Source organism: Anolis carolinensis, chromosome 1, assembly GCF_035594765.1.
Source record: "Anolis carolinensis isolate JA03-04 chromosome 1, rAnoCar3.1.pri, whole genome shotgun sequence".
NCBI classification, from domain to species: Eukaryota; Metazoa; Chordata; class Lepidosauria; order Squamata; family Dactyloidae; genus Anolis; species Anolis carolinensis.
In genome coordinates, this window is record NC_085841.1 from 50,802,178 (window position 1) to 50,829,653 (window position 27,476).

Sequence of the window (27,476 nt, forward strand, 5' to 3'; positions counted from 1 at the left end):
GAGAGAGGATTGTACAAGGGAGAATCCCTATGGAAACCATAGTAAAATGAGAACAGTGCCAGTGTTTCCCTTGAGTTTATGAATGTGTATATATGCATAAGTAAAAAAGAAGGGATATTCTTCTGGTTTTACCCATGGCCAACTCAATTCCTGCCTTCTATTGGTTCTAGCCCTTGGGCCACTAAGCTCTCAAAGCCAAGAAATTAGTCACCCTTTCATTGTTGTTAATTTCCTATATTACATGTCTATCCTACTTTACCATTAAAAGGGTTAGCATGCAAGGTGTTTAACAGCATTATAAAAAGAAAGAAATGAACAACAAAATTTATTTATGATAGGTAACTTTTCTGTCAAGAGCAATATCTCAGGGTGATTGTTGATTTAGGGAAGGACATAACATGCCTTGCCTTAAACTGAGTTGGGGGATGTTGTGTTTGCAGGCCACTTCCTGAACATTTCATAGGATACACTGCAGGCATTGTCATGCATTTCCCTCACATACACAAATATTTCCTCATCAATTTGTGGAAATAATAATGATAATAATAACACTCCATTCTCTATGATGAAGAGTCATCAGGACTTCCTCCTTCCTCTTAGTTACCGGCATTTCTGGTCTTTTCTTTTATGGTGTTGTAAAGTATCTCCCCCGCTTATTAGCAGTACCTAATTTCTCTACTTACAGCTCTAAGCTGTTTTCGAACTGTTTAGGTAAACAGTGAGCTGGGCTTGGCAGTCGGGTGCTCATGCCGACCAGACTCTGAACTGGCCACCTTTCAGTTGGTAGATCTTATTACTGCTGGTGATTTACCAGCTGTGCTAAAGCCCAGTTTTTCGGGCTGTATGGCCATGTTCCAGTAGCATTCTTTCCTGATGTTTTGCCTAAATCTGTGGCTGGCATCTTCAGCAGGCAAAAAATCAGGAGAGAATGCTACTCGAACATGGCCATACAACCCAAAAAACTCACAGCAACTCAGTGGTTGTGGCCATGAAAGCCTTTGGCAATACAATTTATAGAAACTTGCCTGTTGAGACCTCTAAATGCATACTGAGTAAGGGCAGTGTTCTGTAGATTGTCTTTAATTTTCCACCAGTCACACACTAACTTCTCATTGACAGAAAACTGTCTTCTCGCAGCTCTGTTTCCATGCTCCTCAGCAAAGGCAATGACTCTCAGTTTGGACCCTGCTGAGTAACTTCTATATTTACTCCTGTCCATGTTCTGTGGAGGCCCTTTTCTCTGTCGCACTGCTCTCATAGATATATCAGGTGGGAACATGGAAGAAGGCCTTCTCATTGATACTTCTCAGACTCTAAAATCCCCTTGTTATACTACATTGTCACCATCTTTTGTAATAAGTGATTTTTTAAAATTTCATCAGGACTTTGAGGGCTAACTGTTCAGGAATGAATGGCCTTTCAAGTGCTGCATTGTTTTTTGCTTTTAAATGTTTTTAACTTCATAGATACTTTGATTATAAGTTTAATTTTTATATGTTGTAACTCTCTTTAAACTTTTGTGAATCTCCTTGAGTCCTTAGGAATAAGGGTAGGGCTGATGAGGTGATGATATAGAGCTGAAAGGCAAATACAGAAAAATCAAGTTAATATTACAAATATTTATTTATTATTTATTATTTATTTATTTACATCATTTATATTCCGCCCTTCTCACCCCGAAGGGGACTCAGGGCGGATCACATTACACATATTAGGCAAACATTCAATGCCTTTTTAACACAGGACAAAGACAAACAAACATAGCTCCGAGCGGGCCTCGAACTTATGACCTCCTGGTCAGTGACTCATTGCTCTCCCGTCTGCGCCACAGCCCCTTTCAAAATATGTATTCTCCTTGCCATGAATTTACCTTGCAAATGTACCCAGTCCTTCAATTTATCTATCATTCAATTAATTTATGGCACTTTACATCCAGTCCACCATATCATTTTATGGAGCTTTCCAGATGCTAGACCACAACTCCTGTATTCCTTATCATTAGATATCATGACTAGAGCTGTTGGGAGTTGTAATACAGTAACATCTGGAAGACTGTCCTTTAAGCTTTTCCTAATTTAAGGGCCACAAGTGCTATTGGATTGCAGTTGCTATTATCCCCAGACTGCATGGCAGACAAGTGATGGAAGTTGTCCTTCAATAACATCTGGGGACCCAAAACCAAAGAGCATGACCACTATGCACACACACACACACACACACACATATACACAGTATAATATACAGTGTATGTATATGTGCGTGCGCGTGCGTGCGTATGTGTGTGTTTATGTGTATATGTGTGTGTGTGTGTTTGTATGTATATAATTGGCCCTTTCTATCCACAGATTACCTCTCCTCCCCAATTTAAGGTCAAACTTAGAGCTTTAAGAAAAAATGCGTAGAGAGCAGTGGGAATTTCCATGGATGCATCATGATAAAAGACCTTATTCATTTCTGCTGCCAGCCCACCCAATTTATTGCCTGATTTCTGACTTGCTGTAAACTCCAGTGACCTTAAAATCTGAATCATTGACACCATCACTTGGCCAAATTCTATTATAATGATCTTTTAAAAAGAATAGTAGCCAAGATGTATGGCAGCCAATGCAGTGTTACAGATGATGAAGTGCTTGCTTATACAAAAAGGAGTTGGAATACAAAAGTTGTACAAAAGATCTGAGATCATTGCCATTTTCCAGATCAGCTGAATGCCAAGCTTGTTATATCTTAATTGCAGGGATGCATCTAATATCCTTTTTGCTGATAGCTCCCTGTATTTATTATTGTAGTATTTGATACTTAATGAACTTGAAATCATGATTATTCTAACTTTCTCTTTAAGGAAGTCCCTGTGACGGTAGTTTTTCCCCAAGCTACCATAGAAAGCACCAAACAGAAAATTGATGTCAGTTGAAACACTAAGGCAGTGGTTCTCAACCTTCCTAATGCCGCAACTCAATACAGTTCTTCATGTGGTGATGACCCCAACCATAAAATTATTTTTGTTGCTACCCCATAACTGTAATTTTGCAACTGTTTTGAATCGCAATGTAAATGTCTGATATGCAGGATATATTTTCATTCACTGGACCAATTTGGCATAAATACCTGATATGCCCAAATTTGAATACTGGTTAAGTTGGAAGGGGAATGATTTTGTCATTTGGAAATTGTAGTTGCTGGGATTTACAGTTCACCTACAATCAAAGAGCATTCTGAACTCCAATGGTGGAACTGAACCAAACTTGGCACACAGAACTCCCATGACCAACAAAAAATACTGGAAGGATTTTGTGGGCATTGACCTTGAGTTTTGGAGTTGTAGTTCACATACATCCAAAGAGCACTGTGGACTCAAACAATGATGGATCAGGACCAAACATGGCACAAACACTCAATATGCCCAAATTTGAACACTGGTGGAGTTTGGGGAAAATAGACTTTGACATTTGGGAGTTGTAGTTGCTGGGGTTTGTAATTCACCTACAATCAAAGAACCCCTTGAACCCCACTGATAGAATTGGGCCAAACATCCCACACAGAAGCCTCATGACTAAAAAAAAAATACCGGTTCTTGGCAACCCCTCTGACACCCCCCCCCCCCAACTCCACACAGAGGTCCCAACTCCCAGGTTGAGAAACACTGCATTAAGGGCACTAGATGCTGACTGATCTTGGAAACTAAGTAGTGTCAGCTCCAGTTAGTACTTGGATGTGAGATCACCCTTGGTATCCACTGTGGTTTAGTTTCAGGACCCCATGTGGTTACCAAAATCCTTTGATGCTTAGGTTCTATTATATACCATTGGAATAGTAAAATGGTGTCCCTTGTCCAAATTCTGTTACAATGATCTCTTCAAAAGAATAGTAGCCAAGATGTGAGGCAGTTAGTACAATGTTACTGTGCTGCAGGAGCGTGCACAAGTTGGACCTTCTGCAAAAGAGACATCAGAAACTTTTACAAACAGTGAAGAAATGCTTAATAAATAAGGGAAATCCAAATAAGTGCCAGAAATTACCTGCAAAATCATGCATTTACTTGAATTTTAGAAACATTAAGAAAGAAGTGAACGGGATGAAAGTGGGCAGTTATGGCTTTGAAACTGGAGGTTCTCTCCAGCTACTCACCAGGAGGGGAATGGAGAATGGATTGGGAATGGGGAAATGAAGTGGTGGGAAGTGATATCCATGACACTCCCATGACAGTATGTATATGTCCCAAACTAGTTGCAACAGCAATTTGATCTACTGCACCACTTTAACCTAGTTAGAAAGTGCTTTCTATTGAATAAAAATGGGAGTCCACCATCTTTTGGAAAGGATGGGTTGACAATGAATTGAAAACTGTTTTGGTGTGACTTTACAATGATGTCATGTAATCGTGAGTGTTTCCATTTGTAGTAAGGGAGGTTATAAGACACATCTCAAGCCTCATGTAATAATCTTCCTATTTCCATTTCCTTCATGGGCCTCTGGAACCCATCCAGAAAAGCATTTAGTAGCTACCATGAGCCTTTCTGTATAACAGATGATGGGCAGCAATGGGGCGCAACATGTTTGATACGCTTCCAGTTCTGATACTCAGAGTTGTGACTTAGCCAATGGTACAATAGTCAGCATTGCTCTTCTTTAAAAGTCTAGCTTATACTGTGTTACAAAACACTATGGAAAGAGTATTATAAAGTTCAAGAGGCCTAAATAACTGGTAGGCAGAAGATCCCATCTAATCATGGAAGCAGAGTGAGGCCTGATTTATTTATTTGATGTTGTGGGGAGGGTTTGTTGGTTGGTTAGTACTTGGATGGGGAACCACTAAGGAGTACAATCTCAAAATTTCAATGGTTGTGAGAAGAGGAAATTTCACTAGATATTGCTTGTTACTTATGACTTCATTAAATGCATTAAATTCTACTGTTCTATCCACTTAAGAAATGACAAATGTAGGGTAGAGATATCTTGACGTGTCTAAAGTATTTTTTTCTGATTATTTATGAGTCAGTTGGCAATTGACTTCTTTTTCAATCCCCAGCATAGAGCCGGGCAAAATGGCCAATTCCCTCATGTGATGTTAATTAATGTTGCCCGCTTGTAAATAAAATAATGATGCAAATTTTCCCAGTTTTAAATCACTTCTCACAATTGCCAGTTCAGAGACTTGGGGAAACATCAGGGTTAATTTTAAACCAACTGGGACCTGGGAAGGAAAGCATCCCATAGAACCTGGGAAGGATAGTGTCTTAAGACCAGGTCTTGGGAAGGGAAGCAGCCATGGAAATGACCGGGACCTGGGAAGGGAAGCATCCCATAGAAGTGTCTTAAGACCATGACCTGGGAAGGAAAGTGTCTTAAGACTAGGTCTTGGGAAGGAAAGCAGTCCATAGAAGTGTCTTAAAACCAGGACCTGGGAAGGGAAGCAGCCATGGAAATGATCGGGACCTGGGAAGAGAAGCATCCCATAGAAGTGTCTTAAGACAGGGACTTGGGAAGGAAAGCATCCCATAGCAATGTCCACTCCCTACAATCGCCAATGCTTTCTGAAACATCAGGGTTAATTTAAAACCACTTTCTAGGATTGGGTGATATTTACATATAATTGAAATCCTACAATGGGAGGAAACAAATCTCCTACCATATGATGGCAAATCAAACAGATACATCTTAAAGAAAGTGGAGCAAAGGAGAAGGTGTGATGGGGGTAGGAAAATCATCTGTTTAATTTTAAGACAGAACCTCATGAAACTCCACCTTCCCCTCTCCCCTTTCCCTTGTTTTCTCCAGCTGAATGTGATGAAGTCCCAGTAATGTGACAAGTAACACCTGCTGAAATTCCTTCTTCTACATAACCATAAGAGGCCCTCTCTGGTTGTTATTCCAGCAACCCTAGCCAAGCTCTGTTTCAAAGAAAGTGAAGTGTAAACCTCCTCAGAGTATTGCTTGCCTAGGAAAATCCTTTGAAATTCATGCAGCCACAATCATTCGATACACAACAAACACACACAGAAGAAAAGATTTAAAAAATGCCAATTTCCAAAGAGAAATGGTACAAAACAACATTTGGATAATAATATTTGCTTTAAAAAGGAAGAACAGCGGAAATGATTCACTGAGAAACAACTAATTATCACCAATTCCAACACATAAACATCCTTCCATAAATCAGTGTAATAGGAAGGCTGTGGGGAGAGGTCTATATTGCCTTAAAAAGGCATCAAGCCACTGTTAGATCATACATGGAAAATCTTCCACTTCCCGTTCCTGTTTATAGTCAAAATCAGAATGTAACTGACTTATTTCTGGAAATTTCCCTAGGGCCAAGTTTCTTAACCATTATCATCTGCCTGAAAGAAGGTGTAAATGTATGTATGTATGGGGGAAGGAGAGATCAATAAGAAAACAAAACATGTTTCTCCAACCAACTTTACTATTTTCGCTTGGCAAATCATGTATTTGACAGTAATATGATTTTTTAATTTCCTGCCTTGTCCATGGTCATTACCTTCCCCAATGATCTCAGTCCGTCTCTGGGTGTTACACTTCACTGCCAAGGACTGAGGACAAGGACGTTGTAGATTAAGTTTCTCCTAAATGTTGACCTCAGTTAACATATCCCAGCAATGAAGTAGCAGTTTGCGTACATGGCTTGGAAAACCTGTCAACATCTACTACTGCTTATGTCAGAAAAGACATTGCCAGAGCAGTTCTGGCCCAAATATCTTATATTCTTTTTTCCAGAAAAAATTGTTTTGATCAACATCTATATTTCATTTTGGTTAAAAGGACTGCATCTCTGAGAGGCACTTTAAGATGTGAGTAAAGGGAAGGAAGTTAGGAATATGGAGATGTGCTCTTCCCTTTCTTATACATGCCGAAAGGTAAAAGATCTGCCTTCACTAAGCAATATTTAAAAATCACATTATGGGTTGATTATCCCTTATCTGAAATGTTTGGGACCATTGGATTTTTTTTTATCTATTACCCACCTCGCCTCATGGCTCGCGGGGGGATACGGCACCTTCTTTTAAAAAATTAAATGATGGAACTGTGATGGTTCTTGCCTGCACCAAGCCTCTAATATTCATTTCCACGGTTAATTGAATTTTTCTTTTTCTTGTAAAGCAACATTTTGCAGATGTTTCCCATGAATGCTTTTGCCTCATTACAAAAGCTAATAAAGTACACCTTCCACTTACCGAATAAACACAATAGAAAAGTATTTAAATTGCAAAGTGCTTATCTATCAATCTATACACATAATAAAAGTGGAAAATGTGTATGTGGGCATGTGACAGAGGTGTCCACTTACACAGACAGCCTCCCGCCTCCACAAACAGCTATAGTTCCACTGAGCAAGAGACACCTATGGCCCTCTCTCCATTGACATGCAGGTTATAGTGAGCACCATGAACATGTAGCCCAAACCCTGCCAGTGCAGCTGGACCACCCCATGGATAATGGGACTTGCAGTACGTGCACTGATACTGTGACCCCCACCGAAAATGGACTGGGACTAACCTTGGCACAGAGAAGCCCCATGACCAACTGAACATACTGTAGGGGGTAGTGGGAATGGACGTTGATTTTGGGAGTTATAATTCACCCTTATCCAGAGAGCACTGAACCCAGCTGACATCGGATTTGGACCAAACTTGGCAAACAGACCCAACATGGCCTGGTTTGGGGGTGATTGACATCAGATCTGGGAGTTGTAGTTTACCTTTATCCAGACAGCATGAAACCCAGCCGATGATGGATCTGGACCAAACTTGGCACACAGAACCAACACAGCCAACTGTGAATACTGGCAGGGTTTGGGGGTGATTACCCTGGGAATTTGGGAGTTGTAGTTCACCCTTATCCAGACCCAGCCAACAATGGATCTGGACCAAACTTAAGGCTGAGAAAGATGGGGTAAAAATGAAGTAAATAAATAAAACCTAACATCCCAAAACAAACAATGCCCTCTTCTAATAACCTGTGCACTGCCAGGTCCCCAAGCTAGTAAGCATATAAAATATGTGTATGCCCAGTGTTTCAGAACCCGCACCCAGGAGTTTGGGTTTCCCACATCTGAATCCCAAGTTAGTCTGGTAAAGAGGCTGATAATGTCTGTATGAGCTGGGATCAAGAGAGGCATTAGAACAGTCTGAATGTATACTCGTTGCACGTATAAAGATAGCAGTGGCTGGAATGGTGATTAGTCAAGCTGTTCAGTACTCCTCTCCAGGCTACCGGGTATTCAGTTGGATGTCTGTATATAGAAAACAACTGGCATGGTTAAATATAAGGTGCATTATGGCCACAGTATTTATCATAACCTGTTAAAAAATATTTTCACCCAACTGGGAGGGCATAGTCAGCCTGACATAAACAGTCCCTGGCCAGGTGTAATATGTTCAAATTAAGATGTTTTATTTACATACTCCTTGAGGGAGAGGCACATGGAATGAAGGTTAATTGGAGGCCTTGGGATCAAATAACTGTTTATGAAAGCTAAACCTAACCTCCATTGGTTTGTGTTACTAGGAATATTTCACTGGTCTTCTCTTTCCACAGGCACACTACTTGCTGAGGATAGCAGCTACTGAAATCTAAATAATTTACCCTATTTCCTTTTTGCTGCTTTTATTATCCAGAACAGTATTATCATTAGGTTTTGGTAGTTCTCCCAGTAGAATATTTCAGATGAGCATATTGATATCCACATCTGATTCAATCCACTTCACAGTTTTAAAGTTTTAAAGAGAACAGACATTTCTTCACTCATGCTTTGCAAATCTCTCCTCAATGGAAGCTACCAACTCTATTATATCTATATTCAGCATCACAGTGGGTCAGCACAGCAAATACAAGTTCAGTGTCAAAGTCTTCATGCCCTCATACAGAACACCGTAGCACGTGATACCCTTGCGTCTAAGGGGAAGCTCTTTTTATTACTACTTTTGTAGATAGTTCAGCAATATTGGGTTTGCTCCTAAATGGGTTTGGTGGAACAATTTCTAATGAGTTCAAAGACGACATCTTAGCTCATACTTGGATAAGATACATTGCAATAAAGTACGCCAATATAATTGGCATAGATGTTTAGGAGGACTACCAAAAACACATATTCTTAAAATAAAGACAATAAATAACAATCTATTCAGATGTAAGAATAATGGGGCATGTTTACTCATGAGGATATCAACATTGTTTGAATACTTTTGCAAGAGAGAGAATAATGGTATTTGGTAAGCAAATAGTTTGAGACATCTGGATTTACAACAATACAATATATTTATATAGAATATATTCATATTCAAAAGTAGAATGTATATTTACATCTAACAAACAATATATCTAGCAAAAGCACGTAAGCAGTTTCCAACTATTCTAGTCATATATTTACAAAATGAAAATTTTTAAATGAGATGTTATTGGAAAATACAGCTAATGTATCTAAACTAGAGTTAATCACATTTTAAAATATATGTCAACATTATTTAAAAGGTGTAAATTGTTCCACCTAACACATCCCTCCATAACACGTGACTCCCTGCACATGCACGACATTATTAATGTATATGGCTTATAGCTGCCTGAAAATCTGATGTATGAACCAGACTATTTGGAGTTTAAGGGCCTTGGCATACCTAGCTTAACCTGACAGAAATTTTCTTTGGCTGGGTGAAATAAACATTGTGGTTTACTGAATGCAAAAGAAGAATTAAGTGTAAGTAACCAGAAAGACTCCTGAGCAGAGCAAAGATCAGAAACTGATGAAGCATAGCTGGCAGGGTGATTGCTTACACATGGGGCTTTGGATATATCGGTTAGCTTCTTGGGTCTCCTACAGGCGGTTTTAGAAATAAATACTGGAATCACAGTTATTATAGATATAGATATATCCTAGAGTTACATATTCATCATTGATTTGTATTCACAATCCATATGCATTCAATAGCGTAGGGATAGTAAAAGTTCTGTAATCCTTACTAGGCAGCCACTGCTGTGAATATTCTTCTATCACAACGTCCAAATCACTTTATGACACTGGCTCTCTATTAAATACCACCAAGAAAACTACAGTGACCTAAATCAGAGGTGGGGATGTGGCCCTGGAAATGTAGTTGAACTGCAGCTCTCGACATTCTTCCTCCCTGTGCTGGTTAATGATGCTGAGAGTTGCAATTCAACAACATCTGGAGGGGTTCACAATTCACACCTGTGACCTACATGTAACTGGCAATACCAACTAGCAAAGACTCACTGAATCAATTGGAACTTATTAAATCAATTGATGCTTTCTTTAATTGAACTTAGTTATATGTAAACTTGCAAGTCAATATTAACCTAAAACATTTATATAATTTCTCTATCAATTAATAGTATATTAAATTGCACACACTCACACATATATAAAAATTATATATATTAAATATCAATTAATGTATATTAAAGCATTTAAAATAATGTTATCTTTAGAAAACGATGCATTTGGTTTAACAAGATTTCAAATTCTAGGAACATTTGCTTGAACTCTATATTTACACTAGAGTTATTATTAGCCTTGAAGAATAGGAGCTGAAAGAAATCTAGCATTATCTTTGTCCGATAGATCACTCTTTTATTAGTACAGTCAGGGATTAGCAGAAATTTTTTCTAATGAAGTGTGTTACTATATCTGAGTGCATGCCTAAAGGAGCTTCTTGTTGATTGAAACCTGCATATTTTTAAGTGCTTCAGAATGCATTTTTTAAAAATTGTGTTGCATTGTGATATCTTTTAATCATGGCTACAGCCATATTTTATTGTCTCTATTTAATAGAGGTTGCCTTTATTAATTTTATATGTTGGTTTTATCTACTGTGTTATTGATCTTATATGTTGTAGTATTGCATCTTATATGTTGTATGGCACCATTGTGTGTATCTTGTAAGCTGTCCCGACATGGAGGTGGGGTATAAATAAAAGATTATGATGATGATGATAATGATTATTATTATTCCTTGAGGTGCTAGAGTTGAATGTTCAATCATGAGTGATATAGTATATTTTAGACATTTTATTAACATGTTATTGAAATAAATAGTATAGAATAGATATTGCCATTCTATCCATAGAAAATGTACTGAGTAATTTAAGGGAATCAAGGGATTGATAAACTGTTGTCACAGTAGGTAGATAATGTACCTATCAATAATGTAATATCTCAAAATTGTTCAGATTTGCTCTTTCTTATCAACACCATCACCTTTAACTGGAAAATCCATACAAAGAATACTGCTTATATTCTATCAATCATAAAATCATAAAAGTTGGAAGAGATCTCAGTTGTCATCTGGTTCAAACCCCTCCCAATGCAGGAATCTTCAAATAAAGCATGCCTAACAGATGACCAACCAAACTATTTTTTTTAAAACCCATCAAAAGAGAGTTGACCACCTTCTGAAGTAAGATTTTTCTACTGAACAGCTTTTATTACTGGAAAGTCCTTCCTGATGTTGAGATTAAGCCGCCTCTGTTATTTTGATGCATTGGGCTGGGACCTCTGGATATGTAGAAAGCAAGCTTGTTCCATTTTCTTAAAATATTTACAGATAACTACCTCATTATCTTTCTTCTTCAAGTTAAACATGCCTTAACCGCTCCACCATTCAACGAAGGGCTCAACTGTCAGTCCCATAATTATATTCTTTGCCCTTCTCTGGATATATGTCAAGTTGCCAACATATTTCTTAGACACTAGTAACCAGAGGGAGACAGTACTCGAGGTAATTCCAAACCAAACAGACTAGAATGGTGCTGTTACTTCCCCTGATCTGAACACTGCATTTCTGTTGAAGCCTACAATAACAATAGCTTTTTTGTGTGTCACATCTCACTGTTGAATCATGCTTGGTTTATAGTCTATTAGATCATTTTCATATGTAGTGCCATCAAGGCAGGTGTTACTCATATCGTTTTTGTACATTTGAATTTTCCCTTTTATATGTGGAATATTTATATTTATCCATTAAAATTCATTTTGGCTCAATTCTCCAGCCTGTTGAAGTCATATTGAATCTTGAATTTCTCTTTTTAAGTTTTAACCATCTCTTCCAGTTTGGTGTCATCCATAAATGTGATTAACACACCAAGTCCTTCATCCAAGTCATTTGTAAAGAAGTTGATTCCTGTCCACAAGGGAAGCCTGCACAACTCCAGGATGAGTTGAACTTTTGGTTCACCGTGCACCCAGATACAAATCTAGCTATTGCTAGCATCATCTAATCCACCTTTTACTGCCTTGTAAACAAGAATATCAGGGAGAACCATGTCAAAAATCTTACTGAAATTAAAATGCAAGTTTGTAAAAAGACACACAATTAGTCAGAAAAGACTTGTTTTTGAAACCCAGTCTCTGCAGCCAATTGTTCATTGGAACATTCCTCTTCTAGAACCATGATTTTCAATCCAAAGGAATAATGAAATAATCCAAAACTATTTCAGAGCCTTATATTCACTTGTAGTACAATAAACATAGCCTGGCAATAAATTTGTTCCCATGTAGATCAGAAAGAAGGGATATTGGTCAATAGACTTGGTAAGTCTGGATATGAATGGAAAAAGGGAGAAATCCAAGCCAAAACACTTTTCTAACTTTCTCCGTTATCAGGCTTGCTAGAAGTTAAAAACAACAAAAATGCTTTTTCAAAAAAATTATGACTATGGCAAAAGGAAAAACAATGAGATAGTGATAGTGAAATGCTAACAGGGGACAGAGAACAAGCAGAACTACTCAATACCTTATTTGCCTTAGTCTTCTCCCAAAAAGTTAAGTGTCCAGGGATGATGGAGCAGAGGATGATCTTGATTCTTCTGAGCAGCATGACTATCAGCAGGAATGGTAGAAGAGAAGCACAATCAACAATATCCCCTGTGGCATAATGGTTAGTGTTGGGCAAACCAAATTCCAGATTCATGGGGTTTGCTGGGGAAAGTTGGGCCAAACCTAACCTTCTTTCTAAGTTTGTTAAGAATGAGTTGGAAAGATGAGAGATCCATATATATTGCACTGAGTTTGTGGGATGAATGTTGGGATAGAAATGAAGCCAAAAAAATAAATGATGCTGTAGGGGTCTGGAATGTTGATTCCCTACTCCTTGTATCATAAGGAAGGCTGAGTGAAGGAAGATAGATGCTTTTGAACTTTGGTGTTGGAGGAAAATCCTGAGAGTGCCTTGGACCACAAGAAGATCCAACCAACCCATACTCCATGAAATAATGCCCAGCTGCTCACTGGAGGGAAGGATATTAAAGGCAAAGATGAAGTATTCTGGCCACATCATGGGAAGACAGGAAAGCTTAGAGAAGAAATGGAAGGAAAAAGGAAGAGGGGCTGACCAAGGGCAAGATGGATGGATGATTTCCTTGAAGTGGCTGGCTTGACCTTGAAGGAACTGGGGGTGGCGGCGGCCGACAGGGAGCTCTGGCGTGGACTGGCCCATGAGGTCACGAAGAGTCGGAAATGACTGAATGAAAAAACAACAACAAAACTCAAATGAATAAGGCTTCCCTCAATACAGCCATTTAAAATAAGGATTCTGAAGCTTTATTCAGTCCATGCACTCCAGATTTTATAGCCAATGTTACTGACAAAATTCAACAGAATGACTAAATACCACTGATTAAGATTCTCAATTTAGGAGTTAAATCCCAGTTTTTCTTCAAGAAATTTGCAGGCATCTTATCATAGTCCTAAGATAGTGTAATGGAAGAGCGGTTTTCTTGCTTACTTATAAGTATCAAGTGTCCTTCCTGTGACAAATATAACTACAGCATTTTTAAGTAATATTTTCCTATCACTATGAACATTTTAAAATGTTTGGAACATACTGTAGCCAATCTGAGTAATCTTACTGACAATTCAATAGATTTGTTCATAATTTCCAGTGTTTACTTTAATTTTTTCCTAAACCCACTCCAGTTTATTTTTAAATACTAAAAAATGCAAAATGTGTGCCATTATTTTCCCCTTTCATTGCTGGATCATTTAATCCTTGAAATATTATAACTGAAGAGTGCATTCTGTAATTCTGGCAAACATTAAGAAAGAAATAGGGTTGTTGTATGTTTTCCGGGCTGTATGGCCATGTTCCAGAAGGATTCTCTCCTGACGTTTCGCCCACATCTATAGCAGGCATCCTCAGAGGAAATAATCATGATTTAATCATAAACTTGTTTCCTCTGAGTCCTGAAGGGCATCCAAAATGGAGCCTCTCCCACAGGATGTAAGTAGAGATAGGGGTTGCACTGGGAAGTTATGAACCTCTGGGGATGATGACCATTACACAGGACATCATAAGGTAATAATCCTGCCAGAGCCTTAGACACTTTTGAAAAGAGTTTTTTTTTCCTATCTTACTATTTACACAGGTCTATCTGGTGAGCCCATGGAAAGCCTTCTTGGTGCTTGCTCCAGGGTTTTTTCAAATGAGCTTTGCAATGGGAGTCTAGATGAGATACCAGTGAGAAAAGATGGATCTCTGTGTACTCCCAAGTTACCCAACTACTCCATCAATGGAAGTTCAATCCACTTACTCCATTTCATAGAGCTTGAAAAGGAGCGAATCGTAGAAACAGCAAACAATCCAATCAACTAAGGATTTGTTTCTCTTCCAAAATGTGATGCTTTCCAGAAATATCCTAAATTTGTATCTATTCTTCCTTTCTTTCCTTTCATGAGGAATGTGAGGATAATTTCACTGCTTTGTGGAAATCTCTAAACTTCCTGAACTTGTTGAACTAGTTTTCTTCACACATCTTAAATGATAGCAGGCCCATTCCCCAGAAAGATCAGTAAGGGACTGCTCTTCCCAGCACCTACCTCCTTCTACCACTTCATATTTCATGCCAAATTGTGCCGAGTTCTAAGGTTTCTTGGCTGTTCTGTCTGCTGCTGAGAGTGATGGATCACCTTCCCACCATTGTGTTGTTGGGTAGCTACATTGCTTAATAGAGTTAGTTTTCTGACTGAGCTGGGGAGATGACAGACCATATAGCTCTACTCATGCTGTGCGGCTGGAAAACTCTTCTGGACTACTTGTTGCTTTCAGGTCAATGACTGACGAAGTCCTATGACTGCTGCCGCCTTCCTGAATGCAGATTTTTGCAAACCCACCTTGGCTCCTATCTGGTCCTAAAGTTTGCGTTATGACCAATATTCCCACAGGACTCTTTCTTGATAGCCTTTTCTCTAAACAAGAACTTGTCTGGCTGTGTGTAGTTGCTTTAGCAGAAAGAAACATTACAAAGATTATGGATGTGTTTCAGATGCCTGAAAATAATTACAATTGTTCATTTAAACAAGTATTTCTTACTCAAGTGTACATATTAAAATACCAGAATTTTGAAAAGTTAATTTTAAAAATCAGGAGAAACTATGGTGAAGCTCACATCCCAATATACCAACCTATCAATTTTCATAGAAATAACTTAGCTAACTAGTGTAAAAGATTATCGCACGCAATTGTAAACATTATTCCTTCATCTCTCAATTTTTATGAGGGTCGGGAGGGGTCAGTACTTGGGAGATAGTGGAAAAATGTGAATACTTCCAGGTTCCCTAACCATATTTAATACACACATGAAAAGTATTTGTAGTGGCAGGGTGTGTGAGCCTGCTTGTGTGCACAGCCATTCACACACTTTGGACCGGATGAAGGGAAGGGTTGGGCGCAGGGTGGAGGAAGAGCAGGTACATGTCTATGTGACAGGCTGCAGAAATGCGGCTATAACAGCAACAGCCACAGGCCTATCCCCATCCCACTGTCCTTGCCCTCCTCCTGACATTTGTAATAAAAAATCTGAAAAAAGCACCCCAAAGATTAAGTACTAATTCTGCTCAGTTTTGCAGGTAGAGATGCAAGAAACCCAAAGATGCAGTTCAGTGGTAGCAGAAATTTGTTTCGGCTTCCAAACTCAATGCTTGATAGGTGGCAATGCCAAGTGCAGGTGAGAAGCCCGCACCATGTAACATTAAAGACCTACTGTCAGATATTATAGATAATGCCAAGGTACGAGGGTCACTTCAAAAGCAATGCACATCTTTATCATAATTTCTTCTACATCTTTGCCATTATATTAAATCAATGATCTGATTTCACAGCTTCCTATAAACATACAGATTTTATGGGTTGTTGTGTGTTTTCTGGGCTGTATGGCCATGTTCCAGAAGCATTCTCTCCTGACGTTTCGCCCACATCTATGGTAGGTATCCTCAGCGGTTGAGAGTTATATTGGGGGAAAAACTAACCAAGGAAGGTTTGTATATCTATGGAAGGTCCAGGGTGGGAGAAGGAACTCATCTGTTGGAGGCTGGTGTGAATGTTTTAATCACCTTGATTAGCATTAATGGCCTTGCCAGATTAATGTCCTGGCTTCTTCCTGCCTGGGGGAATCTTTTGTTCAGAGGTTAGCTGCCCCTGATTGATTGATGCCTGGAATTCCCCTGTTTTCAAAGTGTTGTTTCTTATTTACTGTTCTGTGTTTAGAGTTTTAAATACTGGTATTCAGATTTTGTTCATTTTCATGGTTTCCTTCTTTCTGTTGAAATTGTCCACATGCTTGTGAATTTCAATGGCTTCTCTGTGTAGTCTGACATGATAGTTGTTAGAGTGATCCAGCATTTCTGTGTTCTCAAATAATATGCTGTGTCCAGGTTGGTTCAATCAAGTGCTCTGCTATGGCTGACTTCTCGGGTTGAATTAGTCTGCAGTGCTTTTAATGTTCCTTGATTCGTGTTTGGGCAATGCTGAGTTTGGTGGTCCCTATGTAGATTTGTCTACAGCTGCATCGTATAAGCCATTGAAATCCACAAGCATGTGGCAAAACGCAGAAAGGCACTTTCTTCCATATTTGGTGGACCTGTATGTTGGTAAAAAGGTTTTAGAAAAAGGTGACTAAAGAAACCAACAAAATGATTACTAAGATTAAGAAAACCAAGAAATGCACTTATTGGGTTTGTTCCAGGAGAGAACTGACATAGACGATGTAGAAATTTGCCAAATATAGTTATGTGACAGCAAGAATCATTATAGCAAAATCTTGGAATGAGGAAAAAGAATTACTTATTAAGGATTGGAGAAGTAGTAGAGTATATACAAATGGCCAAGATCTGCAATGGCATAAAGGGAGGAAACAAAGATGAATTTGCTAGAAAATGGAGACTGGCCTTTGGGTATTTAAAAAAAGAGATAAAAATAAATTTTGCAATAGCTGAACAGGGGATTAATTAATGTAATAATAAGGACAGATTTTTGATAGATACTAGTTCCATTTGGCGTGGTTTTGGAAGGCATGGGTGGTGGTTCATGGGTAGGAACGGGGAAGTGGCGGGACAGGGGAAATAAATATTTTGAGTGTTGAATTTTGAAGATTGTATGTTTGTTTTTCTCATATAGCACAATCAAGATTTACGCAAAAAACAAAAAAAACCCTTATGAAGTAACATCCAAACTTTAACATTTTTTGTTATTCCATTCTTCATTTCTTTTAAGCATACAAAATACATATAGTATTATACAATATATCCAAAATATGTTAGTGGGAATTAAAGCACAGAGTATTTCGGAAAACATCTTGCAAAAAAAAAAAAAAAAGGCCACACATGTATTTGGGGAAAATTGTGTACAAAAACAAGTATAACTATTTGAGCTCACTCCAAATAGCAAAATAATGCAGAAAAAAGGAGAAATCAAAATCAAAATTGGAAAGATGAGAAATCAACATGAATATCTACCTACCTACCTACCTATCACCAGGGTGCTGAATGCATATTTCCCTGGCTGGTCCTTTTTATCAATCCTCTTAATATATCAGTACTGATTGTTTTGTTTTAGACTTTTTAAAAAGCAATCTTTTGAATGACTATACATATTACAATGTTCTATGACACAAAGGTTTTACTGCGTTTTGAGTTGACTTCAACACCTATGGACATTAATAATCATTCCTAAAGAAAGTACTATTCTAGGAAGCTTGGTGCACAAGCCTTATTATAGAATCCTTCTGCTAGAAAGGTCATCTGTTCCTAAAACATCCATAGATGACCCGTGTAACACTGATATCCCCAAACATTTTGTCTGTAAGCTGAAAAGGGAAAAGAAAACTTCATCATAGTGTTTCTGAAAGACACAAAATAAAACAGTGTACCCAAAAGGCTGAAGAATAGGAAAAGGCATTCCTGATCCCAATCATGGCTAACAGCTGAAGCTTCTTGGCACAGCTTTTTTGTTTTGGTGTACAGTACACAAAATGCTGTGCATAGCCACTTTTACAAACAGAAGGAATTTGAGTTTGAAAAAGAAAACTAGAACTGTACACAGCAGGGGTTTATAGAATTACAAATTGTGCAGAGAGCATTAGGTCCTCAACCAAACTGCTAATTCAGGACAAAGAAAAATGAAAAGGAATAATGGCCAATAGACCAGCTGCTTCCAAGGATTAGGTGAATTCAGAAAGGAGAAACCAGTATTGATTAATTCTATCTGAAGGAAGATTGGAGGAAATTTCCACATTCATACAACATTCACAAGTCCCCATGGGGAGATAGGGCAGGATAGAAAGAAATTCTACTTACTTATTTACTAACATACATTTATTACAATTCAGATTAATCCAATGTTGAAGGCGAACATTCAGATTAATCATGTGCTGAAAGGATGGTTAGTCTCCCACAAGTTTCTTAGGAAACGTGACCTAGATTTTAAAGAGATGGAGTGGAGAATTAAATAGCATTAGCTGACTTAGCAAAGGTATATCTCATTATTGCTCATTTTAGGTTATTGGATCCAACCTATTTACAGCTTGAAGTTGCCTCTCTGGAGCTCAGGTGGTTTTGTGGCACAAAAATACAGCTTGAAATGTCAGGTAAACTACTAAACCTCTGTGTATGTTTTCCCAGAAAATATAGGATATGATGGAGTCAGGATGCTGCAGGTAGAAAAAGCTCTGTGACGGTGGCAAAGCGGCTAGATTTTATAAGAAGGGGCTGCTCATTTTCTATTGAATGCTTAGCTTTGAAAATCGCAACATGAAAGCAAAGCACAATTGGGACCTACTGTGTCATGTTTGTTTTAAATGGCAAAGAGGACAGTCATTTCCACTATCTTTTGAATTTCCTCCATCTTTCTACCCTTCCTCCCATTCGATTAGAACAAGAGCAAACAAAAGTTTCCCCCTTTTCTTCCTTCCAACATCAACAGGGCTCTTTAATCTTGCCTATCTGCAAAGTGCACAGCCATGGACAGGGGCCAATTATGTCATGCACTTGAGCAGAACTAATCCTAAATAAAAAGGCATTCTAAATAAAAGCCAGTCAGTTATGTTTTACAAAAACCAGGCCAACAAAAATCACACAAGCGCTCAAACTGAAAATGAACAGGCATGACCTTAAACACACTTTATAGCTTTAGCAATGTTGATCACAATTAGAAGCTGCATTGTGTACAAAAATATTTATTAGGATTGGACCTTCGGGTGTTTTGCTTTACTGCAAGCTCATTAGCACAAACCACAGCTAATGAACTGTGCAAGGCTGGCCCTTCCCTTCCAGGAAAGTGTATCTTCTTTTTCTCAGGTCTGATTCCTTAGTTGGTTGCTAAGTTCTTGCAGTTCCATTATCAAGGTCTCCATAGCTGTCACGTCTTCAGCTAAGTCACTGGAAACTTCACCACTCGCTGGATCTGTAAACAGATGCTGCACAAGAAAGTTAAAAATGATGTATTGCTTTATCTAAAACAAGAAAACCATCCTAAATATTGATCAGGAGAAAAAACTGCTACTGCAAATATTTTTGAAAGAGCACTGATCTTATTTTTATGGCACCTATATTGGATAGTATCCTTACCAAAGAAGAAATGCTAGTGTCACTCAGCGGACAGCCAGCGTATGGCATTTCTGTAAGTGATACTACTAGTCTATTTAGAACACGTGTTAAACAAGACCTGCAGATCAAATGTGGCCTGCCAAGTCATTTTATGTGGCCTTCCAGATGCTGGATTCCAATTCCATATTCCTCGTCATTAGACATCATGACTAGAGCTGATGGGAGTTGGGAAATAGTAACATCTGGGAGGCTGCAATTTGTTCTGTTGAGTCAGGATAGTGAGGCTTGAATTTAAATACAAGGTTTGTGGATATGATGTCTGACTTCAAAATTTCCTTTAATCTTTTCTCAACCTCAGATTTACAAGTGCTTCTGGGTTGCAATGCCCATTATCCTCTGGTTGCATGACAGACACCAATACTCATGGCTACCCCATAAATTTCATAGGATTTTCTTAGGCAAGGGATATTTTGAGGCCACTTTGCCAATTAATTTCTCTGAAATATAGGCCATAGTACGTGGTATTCTTTGGTGGTCTCCCATCCAAGTGCTAGCTTGGATGGATCCTGCTTAGCTTCTAAGATCAGACAACATTTGGTGTTATTAGGCTCTTGTTAATCTCTGATAGCTTTGAAGAAACAGTGAGAGTGAGTTAATTTTATAGGCTGAATGCTGTTTTGAGGTCTAGAGTTACTACAGAACATCACTGAGTTTGTTTGTTACTGTTTTTCACTCATGGAAAATGTATTTCCAAGTAGGCCAAAGAGCATGTCTGGTCCTCTCTGCAACAGACACTCTGTTTTCAAGAGAGATAAGTGATGTGTATTTAAAGTCAGTGGATCTGTTCACAAAAGAACAGAAATAGAGCTAGCAATAAATGGCATGAACTATACTTCTTTCCATCAAAGATTTAGAGATAATACAACAATTACAGTCATAGTTCTTAAGAAAAGGACATAAGGGCCACCATAATGGTCCTGAATGGCACCTCTCTTACTAAGGCACCACATTCTCACCTTTGCTTTGGCTACCAAACCCCGCAAGTTGAGTCGAGCTGTAGAGAGTATCTGCACTGCTTCTTGGTAATTAGTCTTGTTTTTGCTGCACTTCATTGTCACTGAAAGGTAAATTTTTAAAAAAGTGAAATACATGTTTGGTGGCTGTTTCTGTGGTAGCATGGTGGAGCTAAATGATTACTTATATTTCTGACAAATTTTCTTTGGGATGAAAAGATATTCCTATTAATCACAATAAAATGAGTATATATATATATATATATGAATATGATGGAGTAGTTTACTGAGATCTGCCTAAAAGTCTGGTCCCCCTCTCTTTTAAAATGACTTCTCAAGAAAAGGACAAGCAGCTTGATTAAAAAACTAACAAGGAAATGACCACAATAGACATAATCAAAACTTGACAAGGTTGGATCATGAAGCACAGCGCAGAAGAAGAAACCTTGGAGAGCCCATTCATGTTCAATAGAAATTAAGGTTGCAGGGTATTGTTTCTGGAGAATTTTGCATGGTGGGATTAAAACATTTATCCAAATACAATTTCCATCTTCAGTACCATTAAAGCAAGCCTCCAAACATCTGTGTAAATATTGTGCTTCCTAGGATCAAAACATATAATAGAGGTGAACAAAGTGTCTCCTTACTGGATTGCAAGTCCCAGGATTCTTCATAATTGGCTATACTGACTAAGGTTGTGGGGACTTTGCAGTTCAACAACACCTGCTTACAAAAACCAGATCTCTTTTGGCAATTTCTTTTTAGGTTATAGCCAGAGTTTCCTTTAAAAGAAGAAATCAATGCTAATTTATTTCAAGATTTCAAACAGAACATACCATGCGCAAGCTCTAGAGCACCTTTTGCTACTGACTTAAAAGAGGAAGTATCTTTGTCCCAGTCCCTTGATTGAACTTCACATTTGTGTGCTTTGGTCAGATATTGAAGTGCCTGCAAAAGAATAATAAAAGCAAATCCAGAAAAGAAAGTTACTTTGGCAATACATTAGTTCCTTAGTCTTAGGATAGTTTCTTTCCCTACAGCTGTACCACAGATGTTTTTCATTGTGATTGCCTCTCAACTATGACAGACATATAAGTAACATGTGTTTAGGAGACAATTCTTTTACCTTTTAAAAATCTGTCTAGACTGATGGATATGACCCACATTTTGCTAGGTCATAATGATTAAATGCATATGAAAGCAGGAAACCCCTTGTATTCTAATATTTAGAGCCATTATGCATTTAAGGAATGCAAAGCTTGATAAATGTCAGAAACATGCAGAAGAAATTTGATTCCAGTTTTACTCTGCATCGTTCCTAAGTATGGAAAGAAAAATAGACATCGATACTGGGAAATGGAGAAGATCAAAGGTAACTGCTCAAAAATTTAAGCAATTGCAGGTTAAGCAATACAGCACAAAACAAACTAAGAAAGCACCCTAAAAAATCTTCTATCCCACACTTTCATAAATCCAAATTTTATTTTCAAAAAAAGAATTTACATAACACTTAAGCATTAAAGTTCCAATACAATTAATGAAAAATGTCAATGAATATGCTTATTTCCTTTCAAAATGCTCCATTAAGTTTGATCAAATAAGTTTCTGTTTGTGACTCACCAGGGATCAGTTACAGAAGGCACAAAACACCAGTATCTTCTCAGAAGATACTTAGTTAGTTTCTTATCCTACTTGTCCATGGAAACAACTGAATCTACTCTGCAGTATTGCTGAGGGTGAAGAATATTTTCCCCCCTATTACCACAATAGTAGAGCTATCTCTTCTGAATGATTCAGTATTGCAGTATCTGGTCCACTAAGATACGGACAAGATACTTCGTCTTCATGGCTTTGTAAATTCAGCAGGAGTAGGATGTCTTGCTCATCTTTGAAGCTGTTAATACTTCTTAGAAAAGGAAGTAATAATTTGACTGAATTCAAAAGAGCTCTAGGCTGAACCAGATGAGACAATTCATATGGTTGATTATATGGGATACAAATTTCTTGATTGCTAATACATTATTACATGAGAAAATTTGATTTGTTTCATAATGAAAATGATATTTTAGGGACACACACACATATATTCACATTCATCTTTGCACATTAAGCACAAACTGGTGTAGATCCTTTTTGCTTGTTTTCTAATTACTATGTATCTCACTGTGTTCAATTCCGTTTTCCCCCTCCTTTCCTGACTTATCTTGTTTGTATATGTGTAAAAGGTAAAAACTCAGTATAGACTGTATAAATAAAAACCTGGGACAAATACCAGGGGAACTGTTAAGATTAGATAATTTATACTGCATGTTATGCTGCTTTTAAAAAGGACAAACTGTGTGAAATGTACTTTGGTAGCTTTCTAACATCTTTCAGAAGCAAATTCTGAAAGTGTTTTAAGGCAGGAGTGGGCAACCTGTGACCTTCAGATGTTGGACCCTTTCCTCTGAACAAACCAGTACTGTATAGGCAATGGTCTGAAATGCTGAGAATTGAGCACCACATTTCTTCACCCTTATTCTAAAGGGAGCATGATAATCTAACAACTTTTTTTGCAGCCATACTTTATAACTTTTTGAAGGCACTAAACCTTTGTTTTATATTCTGAGTTTGATGTTTCTTGATACACTGTGTCCTTTTGAAAAGCTGCCACACTAAACTAACTTTAATTTAATAGCTGAAGAATGCATCAGATAATCTTGGCTGCAGCAGAAAGATGAAAACCTTGTTTGTAGGCTTTCCAATTTTCCACAAAAAAATCCCACTAAGCATTAAAAATATACTACAAAAATCTGTATTTTGTATTATTCTTATATTGTATTATTGGGGGGGCAGGATCCCAACAAACCGTGCTGCCATCCCTAAAATATAGATACAGTAGAATCTCTCTTATCCAACCTTCGCTTATCCAACATTATGGATTATCCAACGCAGTCTGCCTCCTACCCTGATCCACAGGTCTTTCTCTAGGCAGCAAGGGCTGAACTTTTTACAGATTTAACTTCCAACAATGTTGTTACTATAAGTTCATTTTATGCAATTCTATCTTTATTTGTAGTCAATTTGTTAGCAGCCAATGTTTTTGTAGTCAATGTTCTCCATAAATTGCGATGTTCTGGTGCTAAATTCGTAAATACAGTAATTACTACAGAACGTTACTGTCTATTGTACTTCTTTTTCTGACTATTTGTTTTAAAACATGATATTTTGGTGCTTAATTTGTAAAATCATAATGTCATTTGATGTTTAATAGACTGTTCCTGAATCTCTTCTTATTATCTAACATTTTCGCTTTTCCAACATTCTGCCAGCCTGTTTATGTTGGATAAATGAGACTCTACTGTATATGGCATGCCCGCTTTCTTGAAATGTGCACATAAACAACAATCTGAATTATTTCGAATGTATGTTAATAGTATTAATCCATGATGGAAAGAAAGCAGACGGGAGTACCAGTGCATAAGTCAAGGACAAGCATGGGGGCAATAATTACATATTTTGATGTGACTCATGGATAAGTCAAGGGTCATTCTACAGCAGGCATGGGCAAACTTCAGCCCTCTAGGTGTTTTGAACTTCAACTCCCACTATTTCTAACAGCCGGTAAGCTGTTACGAATTGTGGGAACTGAAGCCCAAAACACCTGGAGGGTTGAAGTTTGCCCATGCCTGTTCTATAGGAAGGGGAAAGCACCAATGGGCCACCAGTCCCTGACCTTTTCCCCACCTAGGCATTCAAAAAAGACAGAATCAGCACCATGGCACAGAGTGTAGCCAATAGGCTGTTAGCAATTGTCAGGAGTTAAAGTCCAAAACACCTGGAGGGCCAAAGATTGCCCATGCCTGGTATATAGAGTATGTCTCTGAATAATACTATTTTCTGTTATTTCCAGCTAGGTTAGTAGTGCCAATGTTAAACTTCTCTCTAAAAACGTCAATGGTATTACAAGGCTTTGTGATGCCTGGTGCAGTTTAAAGTTTCTTCAGATGTTCTAATACTTAATGGGATTATGGAGCTTTTCCCACTTGAATCTTACAACCCTCTTTGTGAGTCACCATGAATCAACATTTTCTTTTGCCTGGAAAACCAGAGCTCAGCAGTTCCAGATTGGGAAATCAGAGTGACTATGGCAGGCCAACTGTTCTTATGACTCAACTCAAATCAACTGTTAGCCTGACTCAAAATGAGGAGCTTGGATATTAATCTATTCTGGAATGAAACAACTTAGAAGCCATGCAGTCAGAAGAGGATAGGCACAACCTTACAGTAGAGATGACTTTATGAGTGCTTAAGCTTAAGAGCAGAGAGAAGTATGGTTGTGTTTCAGGACTCATGTGAGCTATTGGCAAATGAGATGCCATGCCACATTGTTTTGCTCCATTCATTATTCCATTTGTAGAAAGCGAATTTGCTACAAAACCTTAGTCATTGAACACACAAAGGTAGGTTAGAGCACAGGTCTTGGTAAACTCAGAGTGTTATCAGTCATGCTATATTTCTTAGTTTTTGTAAATTTAAAGTTGCAATGCAATGCAGCCTTTGTTCCTGTTGCTTGTTCAGTGTACCATATCTATCAGCCAGCCTTTTCCAATCAATGGTCATACTGTTCAGATATTATTATAAGTTACAGTCTAACATATATTTGAAAAACATCAGACTGGAGAACAATGGTTAAGTTCACGCAAACTTCATTTTGGCAAAAACCATTTTACACATGCAAGAAAAAATCCATCATTTCTAATTTCCTTCCTGCCTATCAGAGCCTTTCTGTGTCCTCTCCGACTCCTAATCCTGAGGAGTAGTTTCTTGTGCAATGCAGAAATTGCTGCAAGAAGAAATCACATTCCACTAGTGGACTTTTGCTCATCAAAGTCAGGATCCAACTTTAAGATTGAAAATTGCCTTTAGGACCTCAGAAATAAGAAGAAAGTTGGATCTCCCATTTCAAATTATCAAAATCCTAGCTAGCTAATTTGAATTTATGCCACATTTATACAGAGTTATTTTGCAGGGAGAGTGGTGCATCTAATTGATTCTGCAATGTAAATATATTCTTAATCATGGTGTGTCCAGTTTTTTGTGTTCTCTCTCTCTTTTGTATAGCAAAAAAGTTAGATTTGAAGATATCTATTATAGTGTCTCTGCTCTAACACCTAAATCTAAACAAAGAACTTAATGTTTAGCTGTACAGAACATTAAAAGATGAAAAGTCACATTGACATGGATGTACAAAAGTTATGCCATTGCTGGATTCTTAAACATTACATTTTTTGGGAATGAGACAAGAGGTCATCTGACAGAATGCTGTCAAACAAAGCAAGTTTTATAAAAGATCATTTTGGAAGATCTTTTCACAAGGATCAAGGACAAAAGATCTTTGTGCTGCTGCTGAGAAATACGGCAAACTAGGGCTAACCTTCAACATACTGTGATGTAGCATCATTACCATATGAGACACTGCATTATATTATGTGCTGTGCTGCTGTATTATTGTTTTATAAAGCACAACTGAGATTGGTTGTCTTCACTTCTTAAATCAGGTGAAAACAAAGTTGGGAAAAGATGGGAAAGCAGAATAGATTTTGTTCATAAAATACAGATAAGATACATCGTATTTCATCCCCAAAATAATTATGGCAAATGCTCTTATTTCGAGCTGGATGAATTTTCGGAATGTTCATCTTGTGCTACAGGGCTTCATTTGTTACTGTACACGAAGTAGGTCTGATGTGTCACATTTTCTAACCTCATAGTACACTATATTGTTACATAAAGGTCAAAATACTTCTATTATGCATTTTCTGAACATTAAATATTTGTGCTCTTTCATGTTGTCCTAATTAAGGTAACATTTTGGAAACTGAAAATGAATTATATTATATTGTCATGATCAATACAGACCTATCACCGCAATCAATATATTGTTGTTATTTGCTTTTAAATTATTTTTGACTTATTACAGAGTTTTCTTAGAATTTGTTCATAGAAAGCTTGCCCTTGTGCTCCTTTAAGGATGAAAGTATAACTTGCCCAAAGTTACCCAGCAGGCTTCCATGATGAAGTGGGGGTTCAAGCCCTGGTTCCTCAGTCTTCATCCAGCACTCAAACCACTATGCCACACTGTATTTCTATCAATAACTATGAGTGGAATTTCATTATCAACAGTATACCTGGCAATTCCAGCATTAGAAAATGAATTGGTTAGAAAAGCATATGAAAAGGAGTATTGGTTATTTATATATTAAAAGGAATATTTAAAATATTAAAGATATTTGCACTTGTAATCTATTCTTTTTCCACTGGGTTCTGAGATAAGGTCTCACCCCAAGGGATTATCAATTTTTTTATACCAGCAATGCTGTGTCCTCAGACTCATGGACTCATAAATATGTTCCTATTTTGAAAATGATAGAAAACAAGAAAAAAAGAAAACAGGAATGTTCTGGGGTTTCTATCCTTAAGATTAGTTCCAGTAATGCTAATTTGGTTTGCTAGTCTCAGTTACTCCATGCCAAAGACTCCTTGAATTATTAAAAGGAGACAGTTTAGGATAGTGAAATGTGTCATTTTGCATTTCTCATATTGTGACAATCTGTGCACTGAGAATTAACACTGAT

General features: G+C 37.8%; 1 protein-coding gene across 2 annotated transcripts in view; it reads right to left on the reverse strand.

Moving 5' to 3' along the window:
* Positions 1 to 19,389: 19,389 nt before the first annotated feature.
* Positions 19,390 to 27,476, reverse strand: part of ttc27 (tetratricopeptide repeat domain 27) — an 85,633-nt gene continuing 77,546 nt past the window's right edge. For both annotated transcript variants that reach the window (XM_062974305.1, XM_003215951.4), the window contains 3 exons: positions 21,696 to 21,807; positions 20,863 to 20,963; positions 19,390 to 19,716 (listed from right to left, as the gene is read on the reverse strand). In XM_062974305.1, the coding sequence (XP_062830375.1) occupies positions 19,594 to 19,716; positions 20,863 to 20,963; positions 21,696 to 21,807 (336 nt within the window). In that variant the 3' untranslated portion in view covers positions 19,390 to 19,593. The remainder of the gene's footprint in view (positions 19,717 to 20,862; positions 20,964 to 21,695; positions 21,808 to 27,476) is intronic.